The 16333-nt window shown below is 35.9% G+C and overlaps 1 protein-coding gene across 1 annotated transcript; it reads right to left on the bottom strand.

Moving 5' to 3' along the window:
* Positions 1-1825: 1825 nt before the first annotated feature.
* ggt1b (gamma-glutamyltransferase 1b) lies at positions 1826-14706 on the bottom strand. The gene is made up of 13 exons (XM_032569599.1): positions 14463-14706; positions 12487-12673; positions 12240-12370; positions 12056-12145; positions 11552-11744; positions 11309-11469; positions 9953-10102; positions 8954-9090; positions 8143-8330; positions 7940-8067; positions 5891-6003; positions 5680-5793; positions 1826-4511 (listed from the first exon to the last, which is right to left on the bottom strand). Exons 2-13 carry the CDS (start codon positions 12642-12644, stop codon positions 4365-4367), a joined length of 1710 nt encoding a protein of 569 aa, XP_032425490.1. The 5' UTR covers positions 12645-12673; positions 14463-14706; the 3' UTR covers positions 1826-4364.
* Between the last annotated feature and the right edge of the window lie 1627 nt (positions 14707-16333).

Raw genomic sequence — 16333 nt, forward strand, 5'->3', positions numbered from 1 at the left:
TCTATTACATGTAGCAACATAAATGTATTATTTTTTCTATCTGAACTAGTAGATTTGTTGGTCCTTGCTACTACATATGAGCCATTTAGCCTCTTAAATAGGAAATTCTGAGAACAAAAAACTTTTACTGTGACTTTTAGCATCTTACTGTAGGTGAGTCTTATGTTTCCAATGTTTTAAATTCAATATGCTGTAAAAAACTATTTTTACTACTTTTTTACTTGTGTTTCTATAGACTTGTTCATGACTGTTCACTGTTTATGTTTGTTTCGTCACAATAAAAACTTTCCCTTGATTTTTTTTTTTAATATTTCCAGAAGCAAAACATTTAAAAGTTTCACACATTTCGGGCAAATCTTGGGTTCTTGATTACGGTTTTATAGCTCTGTGTTTTTACACATTTGAAGCTTAAATTCTATTTACTCTGACTCCATGTTTTAACAAAAGTGAATTGACAAATATTTTAGTCTTTAACACTTGAGGGATGATAAAGTTCAGTTTTCTTTTCTTAAAATGAAGTAGCCATGTTTACAAGTGAGCATTTTACATTTTTTGGAGAGTTAAGTGAATCTACAGGATTCTGCTTTAAAGACTTTGAAACAACACTGGGAAATTATCAGCAATAATTCCTTATGTTTTCCAATTTGGCTTTTCTGAGAGCAGAAGAGAGATTTAAAAAAAAAAATGTTGTAATGAGATACGTTCTCAGTAGAGGAACTTATGAATTAGTAATGATTTCTTAAGTGGATTCTGCTCGGCTCCCCTTCGAGGCGCTCAGTGTGAGTAATGAGAACATGCAAATTTCACTCTTTGTGAAGTACCTCTGTCTTTGTTGAATGACAAATGAGTTAATTTTGATAAGCTTTGGCTTTTACAGATTTAGTGTCATAACATCAACTTCTTTCTGTGAGGCATAAAAACAAACAATAGCTTTAAAATCCACATAAGTCTCTGTGCCAAGTTTCACTTTAACTGCAGGAAGTTAAATGCTCTGCTGATGACTGAATAGTTTTACCCCCATAGCCATTTTGATGAAGCAAATTATTCCAAGAACAGCTGTTTGATGCTTTTGTACGTACTTCTTTGCACATGTGTTGCTATTTTAATCTGCTTGGATGTAGCAATGACTCAAGTTTAAATCACATATGTGGAGACTGCAGCTTTTTTTCCCTTTGCCTGCAGGGTTGATAATTTGACCTATTACAGTTGCACAACTCTGTTCATTTAAACTACAGTATGTGGATGTTGAATTCTGCCTAATTGGGCCTTCAAGGAAAATTTCAGTGTGCTGTGACAAGGTCACTGATGAATTCTACGTAGAAGAAAGAAATGCAGCACAATGAAGCTGTGGGACTTGGTTTCAGCATTTTGTTCCAACATCTTGATTGACTCCTGAAAAAATAAACCTAGAAGAAAATAGAGTCAAACTTTGCCGTCACAAATAGTTTTTCTCTTTGTGCAGAGTATTGGCACAGATTTTTACTCTTTTTTAAAAACTCATGTATCCCAAACTACTCCAGAATTAATGCAACCAAAACTCAAAACCTGAATAGTAACGTTACTCATCCTGTTGCTGCACTTTACAGATGTTTTATTTACCTCTGCATTGTGGCTGCTTAAAGCTAGAAGTGAAACTGGCTGGGTGACTTAATGATTAATTTGTATAATCAATATCTGTGTGCAATATCTCAGACAGTCAGTTCAACCTAAATGAGGAAAATAAAATAAAAGCAAAATTTAATGGCAAGTGAATTCTGTCAATTCCTCAATTTTGATCCCAACACATTTGCACTATTTAGAACAGAAAAAATACACTTTAAAAAAGTAAGATTTCACAAAATTTGTTTAATAGTCCATATTTAGACACACATAACATCTACAGTGTTCCAGCAGCTCAAGGGAGGAAAAATATTATAAACTCGCTGAACCAAATCTTTCAGGGTGACATTTTTCAATCGCAATTAAAGATTGATTTATTTTAAGGTGTATTACACTTATTTATTGGGGGGATTACTCAAGTGAAGTTCAGGTAGTACCTCTCAGTGGTGAGGGATTTCTCATATGACGTTTGGAGAATTGATTTCTGAGAAAAGCTCTGCTTACTGAAACACTTGAAGAGTAGAGCATCAACATGGAGTAGACCCACTTATCCTAGGAATACATTATACTCAACTTATAACTACACATCTGATTTCACAGAGGCTTATTTATTACTACACAATATATCCTAAATATTCTCCTTTCATGATTAAACCAGTCATGTCTTTGCTTTTGTCCCAACGCTTTTCAAGTTAGAGTAAGAAAGTCTTTGTGTTGGGAACAGTCAGTAGCTTTCACTCTCTCTCCCGCTGCCATTTTTCTCTTGCTGGGGGCCTCATTCTGGGGTCAGCCAAGAGATATATGAGCTCCAGCTAGTCCTGGGTCTGCCCCAAATCCTCCTCCCAGTGGAACGTGTCCAGATCAGCTCTGAGAAATGTTCGTGGGAATGTCTCCGCATGTCTCTGAATATTTAGCTACAGAAACCAGAGTAGCACTCACTCCTCATGTGAGGCGACCTTGATGGTTACAAACTAGAAAACGACCCAGGGCTATTAAAAGAAACACATATTTTTAGTCAAAAAACAACAACAAGAAAATATTCTGTGAGAGCTTTGCTCTGGAGTCAAGAGAAAAAAATATTCACATAAAAAGATGTCAGTGCCCGCAAAAACTTTGCCACAGTAGCAGCATTGGACAAATAGTGACAGGTCATTACTTTCACTGTTCCCAACTACAGTATTTATCATTTCAATATTATGTCAAAGTGCAGTATTATGGATTTTCTCATAGTGTTTTCCTAACAGCCATCTTATAACATAATCAAATATGTTACCTTCAGTTGTTTTAAAAATGCTGTATATATCAAACATTGAAATCAGGCCTCTGTCTCTTTAAGAAGCTCCTACTTTAGGTTGTTTTTCTAAACATGTAGGAGATTCATAAATATAGTTATGATATATGTGTATTTCTTTTTATCATGTCTGTCATCATGAGATATTTACTTAAATATATATTTTTTGTAACTTTCGTTTGCTCAGTTCTTACCTGGAGTTTGAACAGACTTCTTCAGACAAAAGATATGCAGGATAAAAATGTGTTAAAAATAGTGTTATTATATTATATTATATTATGTTGAAGGTAATTCCCTGACAGTGAGACCTGAAGCTGAAATGTACTTATTAACATCAATATTTTTATTATCAGCTGTAGTAGTTGTTGTTAAATAATTTCACAGCTGTATTATTGTACCATTGGCATTAACAATGGGCAATAATTAAAACCATTCATCATTTCATCCCTAATGCAACAACTGTGCTCTTCCAGGTCTAATCCTGGTGAGCTAACAATCAAGCTAATTGATACCGCTGACAGCCTCGACCAACAATTTATGTCTGAGACAACAGAGACAGTCCTGACAGTGACAGCTAAGATGGATAATGCCCACTAAAATAACGTTTCATCCCGCAGATGTAAACATTTTCTGACTGAGTTGTTTTAAAATCAGCTAAAGCTTTCCATCTCTCTGAGGATTAATCACCCTTACAAACCGTGTGACATTTTACGACAACTAGGGGAGCTCTCACTCGCAATAACCTCCCAGAACCTCTGGGAAACATACCATCCCTTTAATGCACAAGAAAACATTTGACCTGCATGTCACATATTTCTTTGACAGTAGGCCCATGATATGCTGTATTACTACAGTACTACTGTAATACTACAGTATCCTTGTAAAGCTTTATGATTTTAAGTAGAAAATAAAAGTGATAGGAGCACTTTCTAATACTTCCTAGTTCAGGCAATGAAAGACATAATTGTAAGAAGAAGCAGCAAATATAATGAGATGAGGTCACCGTAGGTCGCTGCACTCTGGGTGTTAGGAAATTATTGTGTACCATTATTTTTTCTCCTGGAACGGCTTGTCCCTGAGGTGTTACAGTCTGAGCCCTTTGTTATTCCTTTTCTTACTATTCTGCTCAACATAAAGCAGCTCAGCAGTGCTAGTGATATCAGAAAGAACAACACAAATATTTTTTAAATTACACTGGATTACAACAAAACCATAAAATTACATTAAAAAAATGGTTGATAATAAATTAAATTGTCTATAAATAAAGAAGAGATTAGAATTAACAGAAGTGGTGTTTTGTAAAAAAAAAAAAAAACAAACATAACTCAGTACACACAAAATCCGCTGAGTCAGTCTGTTGACGATGGTTGTTTGGGTTCATTGAGTTCCTCATCTCTGATCTCTAATGTTGTGTGAAAAGTGTTAAAGTTCAAGCAGCTACTGGAAAGTCATAATCAGCGAAGGATTTATGGCCTCAGTACCCGACAGCGTACCCCCCTTTACGAGGATCCGACTTGGCGAACAGCCTGTTTTCATGACGGACCACCGCCTGCACCACGGCTCCAAATGACGTGAGGAACTCCGTCTCATGGTTCTTCTTTGCCAAACCATCGACTATTTCCTGTGAGGTAAAACAAGAGAGTATGAAAGGCTGAACATTTCTCTGTAGATTCAGTAACAAAACAGGCCTTCTAAAAGTAAATAAAAATCATTTTTATTTCATTTTAAAGCAATTATTTATACTCACACCATTGTTCTTTTTTATACAAACCAATGACTTCATGAATTTTGAAAACAAAAACTGGGTGTAAATGTTTGAATTTATTTTGAAGATAGACTTTACAAATTTCAAATATATACAGCTCTGGAAAAAATTAAGAGACCACTGCGAAATTATCAGTTTCTCTGATTTTACTTTTTATAGGTAGATGTTTGTGTAAAATGAACATTATCCTTTTATTTTATGAACTACTGACAACATGTCTCTGAAATTCCAAGGAACAATTTAGTAAAATGATAAATGGTAAAAATAATGAAAAATAATGTAAAAAAAATCAAGTTCATATTAATTTAGAAACAACAATTATGTTTTAATAATGTTTTAACTCAGGAAGAGTTCAGAAATCAATATTTGGTGGAATAACTAGCAGGGGTTCAATGCAGCGCTCTCTTATTTTTCTTCCAGAGCTGCATATAAAATCGATCACCAAAATATTTTTATCAAATTGTTTTAGAAGATTGTTTAACTCACTCAGTAAAGTCAAGATCTTTCATTGATTACATCTGCAAACTTTTTTAGTCTCTATAAAATAAAAATAATTAACTAATTGTCCAAAACTCAACAAATCAGGAAAGATCTTGAAACTCAGAAGATAAACTGACATGGTGTCTAATAACTATATGTTATTTCTGAACAACTACAGATTCAAACATTATAGATTCAGTTTTATGTAAGTGTTAATTATTTGCAACATATACCATTTTGCCATAAACTGGAAAAGACCTAAGCGGTAACCTTGTGATAAAATTAGTTTGTATGTTGTAAAATCATTATGTTGTAAAGTGATTATGATTACTGTTTAACCTCACAACTGAGCTGCTTTCTCTCAGTCAGAGTTTAAACGAAAACTTTTCACGTTAATCCCTGAAAGGTGAAGAGGGTTGCTGGTGGCTGAAGTTACAGCATTCTGTGTTATCCAGCTTTTAAATATTGTATCGTCTCTCTGAGCAGCACAGCTCTCTAATATTAGCTGCATAAATCAGCACTTCTTTGTGTTTTTGACACTCACTTTGTCAAACTCGGGCTCCACCTGAGTGGTGTTGGGACTTAGCTGGTTGTGTATCCTTGGGTCTGAGACGGCTTTATCAACATCGAAGTTGAAGAAGAGCGCGTTGAGAATCACCTTTAGAACAGCAAACATGTCCAACATTGTAAAAAAAGAAGAAAAAAAAAAGTAGAAATGTACACATCTTTACGGTTTAGGTGTGAACGCGTTTTACCTGAGCGACTGAAGTGGTGATTTTTGTTCCTCCTGAACCTCCGACTACCATTTTGACATTGTTGTTTTTGTCAAGAAGGATTGTTGGACACATAGACGACATCGGCCTTTTCCCTGTTAAGAAAATGTAAGGGTTAATTATACTTACAGATGAATAAAAACAAAGCAAATTACCTGCTATTTTCTATTTTGTCCAAGCCAAAGTAAATGTTACTTCATATATGTTGAACAGTTGTATTTTCAAAGTGTCTTTTATTGTAATACAACTTTTGTAGTTAATATAAATTTGAAGGAGGATGTTGTAAAAACTGAAAAAACTAAGCTTTAGTGTTTCTCAATCAAAAACCTAAATTAGAAAATAACATATTATTCTCCTCCACAGTTCTGTAATTTTATCTCCAGATAAAATACTTATAATATACACTGAAGCTTAGAGTTGTGTGACAAAATGTTACCAAGGTCAAAGGGCATGGATAGTTTTCGTAGGCGCAGCATGAAGCTGATTTTTGATTAACAAGTTATAATATGCCTTTGATAAGATGATCCATAAATCACTACATGATTCAGCATTTAGAAAAGTGGTGAGGTTTTAATAATCAGAACAATCAATCACTGAAGTGATCAGTCATTAATAAACAGAAGGAAAATAGAGCTTTGTAAAATGACATAGCCTGATAACATTTAGGCTGACTTCCAAGTAAAGTTACTTAAGAATTAAGATAAAGAGTCATCCTCCTAAAACACATGCGCCACTGCGGAGCCAAAAGATAAATGTCAAGGTAAAAAGTGAGCAGAAGGGAGTTAATTTAAAAATGATCTGATCTTTACAAAGCTATAAAATTGTTTCAATCTAACCTCAAGCAGTAAAATAACCAAAGTCTTCTAACAGAGCTTATTCTCTACAGGAACCCACTTCTGGTAGAGCAGAATTAGATAAATCCAGATTATTTAAGAGAACATTCTGTATTAGTTTCAACTCAACAACATCTCATACATCTGGCACCATATTTTGACTCACTAAACGTTTTTGATTTTTGCAATAAATCTCTTGTGAAGTTCATCATTGGATCAGCTAGAAGATCCAGGACATGTGAAGCAACCATGACCTTCACAATGGTGGAAAATGTCATTATGAGGCAACACATTATGACTTTCTGATGGTCATGTTATGTCTTTATTGTTAGTGCTTTTGAACTCTCTCCAAACGAACCTTTGTGGGCTGCACTCCTAAGGTTAGATGTTGTTTTTCTGCAGCTGCTCAGGAACCAAACTTTCTCTCCAATGTTTAGGATTCCTTATATTTGATATAAACTCTGTGGACTCTGTCTGTCAGAGCCAATGTTGATTCCACACAGATTTAGACCAACCACAATAATTTAATTTTGGATAAACAAAGAAATTTGACAGTGTTTCATTCCTCTGCACTTTTTCTCAGTTTTGTCATTAATATCCTATTTACATTTTCTAATCAGTTTCCACTAACTTTACCTCTTAGCTGTCTTGGTGTTCTAGTTGCTTCACTGTTGCTTTTTATCAACCTTTGACGCCTTCATTGTACAGTTGTATTTATACTGAGAAACTTTTGCAAAGTGACTTCTGAAGCGTCACTGTTGTGTTGGCTTTTATTAATGGTTTAAATGTGAGGAATATAAATTTTCAGCTAATTTGTAAACTGTTTGAAAACCTCTTTTCTTCTTTCTTCCACTTAACAATTGCAATATTTTAGCCTTACATTACATGCACTTCTCTTACATTTCCAATTATTCTTTTAGGTTTTTTCTATGAATACTCTGTTTTATGTAGCTTTATCCTACTTTGAAATACTTTTAAATGTGACCAGAACTGTATAGATAAAATTTACTGACTGTAGCAACATTTAAGAAAGTTAGCTAGGCGCTATATAGAAGCATTGGTTTAGTTGGTCTCATTTAATTAAAAGAGCTGAAACAAAAGTATTTTTAAAACTATTTTGGGCCTTCTATGCATACTTTGTACCTTCTGATCCTTTCAGATACACAATTTACACCGGCACAAAAAGTTAAACATCTACCTGGAATGATGAAGTTGCTTGGGGATGGAGGAACATCAAACCCATTAATGATATATGGTGAGCTGAAGTCATCCATCTCATTGTTCAGAATGATTCCTGTAGATCCTGACATGACTTTTGACCCCAAACTGCAGGAAGACAATAACGGATCAGATATGAAGGGATGGGAGCTAAAATAGTCGCTGTTATTCAGGAGGTCTTACTAGTGGTTTATGGTGCTGGTGGCAGCCACCGCACTCCCATCCTCTGAAACGACGGACAGGTGAGACGTCCCGTGGTCTTCAGGAAGCCAGAACTGTGGCTCGTAGTAGTCCATGGGATGTGTGGTATCATCCGAAATCTTGTCCCGCATGATGGCAGCATATGAAGTGGAGGTCATGTTCTTGATCAACTTTTGGAAGAAAACAATTTAAGTTGATTAAGTTCAGAACTGTGCTAAACAAATAAACAACAACAACACAGAGATATAAGGTGTTCGCTTGTCTTGCTTCCTAAGTTACTGTCAGTTTGAGTCTTGTGCTTTTTGTTCATTTAGTTTTGTTTAGTTATTGTTTATTTTATCCTCATGTTCTCAAAACCTTGTCAGTTCATCAAACCACTAAGAAATTTCCAAATATTAAGGTCTTTGTACATTTTGGACTGATTGTTGATAAAGAAATGATTTGGCTTATAAAGCAATAAAAAGCTTTTGTCAGCAACTTAAATACAACCTCTGTTTGCTAGCAATGTATGATTTAGTCCTAACTAGACTGGAGCCATTTAACTAAGCTGTGACACACATTTCTTCTCTGCTCTGTAAAAATGGAGCAGGGATACAAAGTTCTTGAGTCACAAGGTTGTGTCATCTGCGGATTGCTAAGTTTCTTCCCACTTATCTACAGCAAGCACATGTAGCTTACTTTGTTTCACTTTCTTTCTGTCAATTCCTAGAAAGGTAAAGGTCAACTTTAACCTTTCTTTCCCCACTCAATTAGCCATGGCATTACAAAAACAAACATACTTCCCGTAACTTACATCTTCAATGTTGAGAAACTTTGGATCTCCAAGCAAAGTTCTCTTTGCATAAGCGAAGCGAAAGGCCTCTACAATGCGATGGAAAGTTAGGATCTTTTTCTCCTTGGTCGCCATACTGTCTGCGCTGAAGTTGTATCCTGCAAATACACACAACCGCAATTAGAGCTTGATTAAAACTAAGGCTTTCGTAATCTATTTATATACTTTTGGGTTCAAATACACAGAGAATAAATTGACTTGGCATGCAATGTGTTTTCATTTAGTTCCACATGTGTGTTACTCCGAGGTGAAAGCCCCAGAAGGAAGACAGTTCAGGACTTTTTCGGTATTAGCTTTGGGACAGAGGCAGGAGTCACGGTAAATCAGCAGGGTGAGAGCATTTTATTTTACACTGACTGAAATGTGAGTCAAGCTTGAACCAGTCATCTGTGTCCAATTAGAAGTACATTTGTGGGATTACTGTTCGGGTGTCTGAGGCAGTGGGGTACAGTGAGTGGGCGGCCAGTCAAAGGGAAAGGGAGCGGGTTTTGATGATTAATTATTTTAGAGGAAAGTTTCTCTAATCCTCGGTGGCAGATACTGTCACTGCTCCGACACGAAGCCGAGGCAGCGTGACGGTGTCTTCACAGACCAGCAGCTTGAATATTACAGCCCAGCCAACAACAAGCTAAATCAGACAGATGACGTCAGCAGAACAAAGAAAAGGTTTTCAGTTTGAAAATGAGTAGCATTTTAATAATCAGTGCTTATTCCACATCTAAGCCCATATAAGGACAAATGGAGCGCATCCCTGTTAAAAATCAGTATTTTTACAAGCTCCCAGTTACATAACCCGTCCTATTTCTGGTTAAATTAAGTGAAAAGACCCTTTTAAGAGAGGATTTCCTGTACATGTCCCTCTGAGCTGACTCCTTTCTGTGAGAGTGACTGGAAGGCAGCTCACACTGCAACACACTTTCTCCCACTCAGGATGTTTTTGGACGGCGTATCAAGGCTTACCATTCAGGATGTTTAATATCAGCGATAGCACAGGGCCGCTAGCGGGGGCATTGGGAACAACCATGGCGTACTCCCCCACATTCACCCTTAAAGGGTTTTCATCCAAGAGAGGCTTATAATCCCTCAAATCTTCCTTTGTGATGATGCCGCCTAAACATGGATTGACAAACACTGTGAATATATTTCTGAGCAGAAAAGGTGGAACAAATTCTCCTTATTTTGCAAATAGGAGGCGCAGCAAAGCTTATTGAGCAGAAATGTAATAAAATACAGACTTTTATCTAAAGATAGAAACACTGGGTTGAATTTGAAACTTTTATAGCATTAAGAGTTACTGCACAAGATCATTTGCAACAGACTCTAAGAAGGACTTAGAACAGAAATCCTGTGTCAAGCTTTTATTTTCCAGAAAAGACCTACATAATATGTTGCTTGAAACTTCTTAAAAGTCAAGTCAGCTTTTATAAAATTGGTTCATTACAAATATTGTTGACTTTTCAAAGAGTTTTTTGCCACTACAGCCACAAACTTAAATATTATTTTTTGGGGTTTTCGCGTGAAAGATCAAAGAAAGTATGAGACGACTTTTATAGTGAAAGGATTTCTGCTGGGTGGCAGCATTATGCTGTGGAGACAGAGATGCTGATTAGTTGATAGAAAGCGGGAATGGAGTAAAATACAGAGAAATCCTAAAAGATAAAAACCTGTTTGAGGCTGTAAAAGTCTTTAATTTATATCAAGAAAATTATCCTAAACAAACAACATCAGTTACAGTGTAATGTTTTAGCTCCAAGTATTTATTTGTGTTAAAAGAGCTAAAATTCAAACTCAGTTGCACTTTTTTGGGGGGAAGATTTGAAAACTGATGTTTACACATGATCTCCATCAAATCTAAATGAGCTTTTTAGCCACACAAAAGGTAAGAAAAAGCATAATCTCCATATGCAAAGAGAAAGTGTTAATACAAATACATGCCACACATTTCATGTTTTTAGTCTATTTGTTTTTTGGATCAGTTTTGCTGAGATACTATCGGGTAATAATAACGTCCTGTGTTCTCCATCCAATCTGCTAAAGCTTGAGCTGTTTTGCAAATAAGAAAAGACAAAAAAATTCTGTCTCTTTTTGTCTAGACATACCCCGAAAGACCTTTTTAAATTTTAAAAGTTAGAAATTCATGGAACATTTCCTTCTACATTACTTTGTCTTTCAACTACTTTGCTACATAAAACTCCAATAAAACCTAATTAAGTTTGAGCACAAAGCGAAAGCTATTTCAAGGGGAAATGAGTACTTTCACAGGTTGGTGTATGTAGCAACAATACAAAATTGTTTAATAGTAAAAACCAATGATACCTGCATCCTGAATATCTTTCACAAGCTCATCTGACAGTTGTCCTGTATAAAACTCCTCTGCTCCTTTCTCGGCTATTCTCCTGTATGTTCCTGCCAGCCTGGTGAATTTAATGGTGTCATTTTCTTTCAGCACGCCGCCGTTTTTTGCACAAAACACTTCACTGAAAGAGGACAAGAAAGATCATGTCAGACAGAGAATGTTATCTATGAAGAAGAGAGCTAATTAAAGGTGATGTCTCTCACCAGAGGGCTGTGTCATTCACAATGTGTTCCTTGGTTCTATCAATAGCGATCGCCATCGCCTTGCCCATTGGAAATCCTTTTTCTGCAAGTTCAATGCTTGGCTGAAACAAATCTTTCCAGGGCAGTTTGCCATGTCGCTTGTGGGCCATGTCATAACCCCGAAGCTCTCCGGGAACAGCAATGGACAACCCTCCTAAAGACCAAGAAACGGTTGAAAAGTTTATACATTTAGGGGAGCTTTAATTCATTTTATTTGATCTTTTTGTGTTTCTGAACAGAAGAAACATCCGAAAAATAAATCTGTGTGGTTTGCAGTTGCTAAATGTCTAAACATGAAACAGCGATCAATGATTTATCGGGGGGAACCATCCCATATCAAGATATACAAGGACAATATAGGACAGTTCCAATGTATTGACAGCAAATTGAAGAGATTATATCACATTGTAAGGCAGGAGGACCAATGCATGTCATCTTATTTCCATTTCTACATTTGAACATTACCTTTCTGGGATAATTCTGTGCTGTTTCCAAACATGTCCTTCGTTGCATTTTGAGGCGCCGTCTCCCGTGCATCAATTACCTCAACTTTTCCTGCATAGAAGTCACATCGTTTCCATGAGTTTGTTTGGTTTGTGGAGATGCAGTGATGTGAGAGTCTTGTGGTGGGAAATGTGTGTTGCTGTACCAGTTTTTGCATTGTAGATGGTGAGGAAAAGACCTCCTCCTATGCCCATACTGTGAGCATTCATTAATCCAACACATAGCAGCGACGCTATTGAGGCATCCACTGCAGATCCTCCTTTCAGCAGAATGTCCCTACAGTACAAACAATTAAAAAAAACCACATAGGGATAGCTTTATTCTTTGCGTAGGTGGTCACAGTTATAACTCAAACAGGTTTTTATATCAATATTGTCGAAACAAGCTCTTACCTGCCAACCTCTGAGCAGGGGCCTGCATCTGCTGCTACTGCTGCCTTCCAGGAGCCATTCGCTCTGTCTTTCCTCAGACCAAAGAAAACACCCAGAAATGTGGCGAGGCATGCTAACAGCAGCACTGCAAGGGCCACTATTATTATTTTCTTTGCCATTTTGAATCTTCGGGAACCTAACAATTTGTCTGGAGAGGAAAAAATACCAATGTAAATGTAAAACATTTGCATTTGTCATTTGACTTAAAAAAAAGGCAGGACTTATTTGAATCCAGTCATTGTTAAACAAAGTCTCACAAATCAAGTCATATCAATTATTGTCATGATTCATTTGTGTTTTCTTCCTAATATTTCTGGATTTATTTTTGACATCAAGGTCTTGTCATACTTCAGTATTGTTGTTGGAGTCTTACCATATAATTTATAATTTTGTGTTTTCTGTTTGTATTCTCACCTGGTCCAAGTGTCTCCTCTACCCTCTCCTTGGTATTTATTTAAGCTCTTTCATTTGTATTGTTTCCCACTTATTTAATGTAATTATTTAAATCATTCTGCATTTGGTTCTTACTGCAAACTCATTCAATTCATTCCTAATGTGATAAAAAAAAAATAACTTTGAGTTTAGCTTTGTGTGTATCTCAAAAGGAGATATGTTATCATTATAAAATGAACCGTGAAACTACCGTAAACACATAGCACAGCTGTTATTCATTGTTCATCATCTATTTATCTACTATCATTATTTTTCCTGTTGAGTCGGTTGTTCATCTGCATATTGGGAATAATATTTTGAATTTTTGATGAGGTTTGTATTATACTGCAAATATTTAGGTACCTCTGACTAATCAGCAATGAAAATGTAACAAAGAAAGCCAGTTATTGGGGATATGTTTGCATTTCTCTCTTTATAGGGAGTCATGATAATATAGAATCATATATTGCAGATGTTTTAAGCAACACAACATACAAATATAAACTCCTCCCTGGTGAAAGAAGACACTCTTTCCTACTTTAGAAAACACAGATTAAACTGTTTAGGAATATTTCTGGTGACAATAAAAAAAGCAAAGTCATGATGTGAAATCAAAATAGCACCACCTATAGCTGTTAAAGAGGTAATGCAGGTTTTAAAACTGCATTGACAAGCAAGGAGCAGCATATCTGATGAGCAGCTTTTCTACCTTAGCAGATGGCTTGCATAAATAAGCAGATAATATCAGCTTGTGTTACTATAAAAAGAGCAAAAATGCAAAAAAAACAACAAAATATTAACATGCTGTGCATTGATCTATGACAAGTAATACTGAATTTAGCAGATGTTCATTATCTACTTTTGCTTAAATCTTAAGGTCAGAATAGAAATATTATATCAGATACTAATCATAACAAGCTAGATAGTTTTAACCACAGTTGTGTTAATGTTCGAAACATTAACGCAACAATGTTTTGTCTGAATATTTCTAATTTCCGGAAATGAGAAGTAATCAGTAGAGCTACTCTTATTGGAAACATCAAATAAAAATGTATTTATCTCTTTTGAACTTTGTGAACCAAATTTAAAGTTTCAGACAGTCACGAGCCTGCAGAGGAATATTTGAGATCTGGGAGTCACTGTACCACACTTGCTGTGCTTTCCAAAGCCCAAAAAGACAAATGACAGCAAAAAATAAAAAAATAAAAATAAAAACTGTCTGGAGTGTTTCAAGTTTATCCCCTTAAACCCCCAAAGCCTCTTGCCAGGCTGATTCTTTGCTCTGTCACAGAAGTGTACCCAGATTATGTAACAGGGGAGTGAACTGATTTAGTTGAACAAGGGTTGCATGCTGCTCTACAGAAATCACTTGCAGGAAGTAAGTTTCTGATTTTCACATCTGATACCATCAGAATGACTCTATTCAGTTTTTAGTCTAACAAAACCATAAACAAATCGAAGGAATCGTTTACCTCTTTAAGGATAAAAAAAGGAAAATCTCTTACCCTGGTTCTTCTTGGAGCTCCTGCTGTAGGCTGTGGCCGTTTGGCCAGCAGCTTATAGGTGATGCATTTATATCACAATCATTAAACTTTAACCCATCCCACAATAAACCCTCTAACCTGAGTCATCGTTAGTGGTAAAAAGAACAGACCGAACAAGGAGAAACAACTAGAAAAACAGCCTAAAAGTTATTTTGTTCACAGTGTTCATGTTGATGAACACAGACTGAGTTGCTGCATGACCCTGAAACTTAGAGTAAACAACCTGCAGGCGAAAGATTTTCTTTTATCTACAGTGATACTTAAACAGATATGTGACAAATATTAACTTGCAGAAGCGTCATTTTGTTGGCCATTCATTCTAAATGGATGATGTAGGAAGAAAATGTTTTGCAATGGTTGTGTTACACAACTCTACCTGCAGTATAACTCAGAGGAAAAATAGGAATTTCGTTATAATAAAATGTTTCACAAACCTTCTCATTTGGGAGTTTTAAACAAAGTGCACGCTAAATGAGAAAAAATAAAAGTTTTCATGAAGGTGAGGGAAAGGATCACATCTCCTGAGTGAGGAGGGAAAAGACACTGAAACTGAATTGTTTCAAGACAAAACCTCCAGTATATAAGCAACCAGACCACTTAGCATGGACAACATCAGGGACATTTGACTGTGAGCTTTGACATCAACACTTTTCTGTCTCATCCTGTGGTAACTAACTCACTGCTCTCTCAACAACTAATGTCTAAACCTGATGATTCCTCTAAGTTCAGGCGTCATGTGAAGCTTTGCCTGTCAATAGTTGAGACAAGATGTGAGAAACATTTCATGAGCTTCATATCGGATGACCTGAAGCGGCTTAGGGGAGGAATAGTTCAGATGAAATCAGAAAGAATACCTCAGCTTTATGAACAAGTATGCTTGTGGTTTTCAGGACTAGTTTTGTAATTTTTGATGTAATTTTATCCTTAACTCTCATTGTAAGAGATATCATTACTCTGCCACTGTATTTCCACCCCTAGTATGTTACAAGCACATAACTTAAAGCTGAAGTAGGTAACTTTTATGAAAATGTATTTTTGTGCATCTGTTAAAATGCCCTGACAGTAGAACAAATGAAAGAGAATCTATAAAAATAAAATAACACTCTTCTACTTTCTCCTTGTAGTCTTACAGCCATCTGCAAAAATGCACAACTTAATCAGGAACAACCAATCAGAGCCAGGAGGAGAGAAATGCTTTTTGTACACACTGCTCACACATTTCCCCCCTTCTACGTATTGTTGTTCAAGCTTAAAATTGCCGGTGTGTGTTAACGCCGGAGAAACAACAAAACTTTACAAGAAATTTCTGTCCTACAGGGCAGACCGAGCTGTGTAGGGAGAGCTGTAGCGCAGCAGAGAGCGAGAGGCGGTGACCTGTAAGGTGTGCTGCTGCAAATTTTGTTTTCTTACAACTCCCTACTGAGGCTTTTATTTATTTGTAATGGGATTATGTAATAGACAAAACATATTGTTGTTGTTCAGTGAAAGAAAAATGGTACAAAGTTCACTTTTTTAATGAAAAAACAAAAGTAGGATTTGTACATGTAAGTACAAATCCTACTTTATGTGATTTATCACATAGACCACATGTGTCAAACTCAAGTCTGGCCTCAAGATTGTATAGACCACATCAATAAAACTTCAAGATAATAGCTGTCTGTTTAGATATTATTTATTATTTCAAATCAAATCAACTTTTATTTGTACAGTGCCAAATTACATTCATGAAAAAAGTCATATTCTGTAATATTTTTAACAGTTTAATAGGTAGTTTCATTAATACTTATAGGACATTCATCATTTTGATGTTAAATGGAATGAAAACGAGTTTT

The sequence above is a fragment of the Xiphophorus hellerii genome, chromosome 8, assembly GCF_003331165.1.
Source record: "Xiphophorus hellerii strain 12219 chromosome 8, Xiphophorus_hellerii-4.1, whole genome shotgun sequence".
NCBI classification, from domain to species: Eukaryota; Metazoa; Chordata; class Actinopteri; order Cyprinodontiformes; family Poeciliidae; genus Xiphophorus; species Xiphophorus hellerii.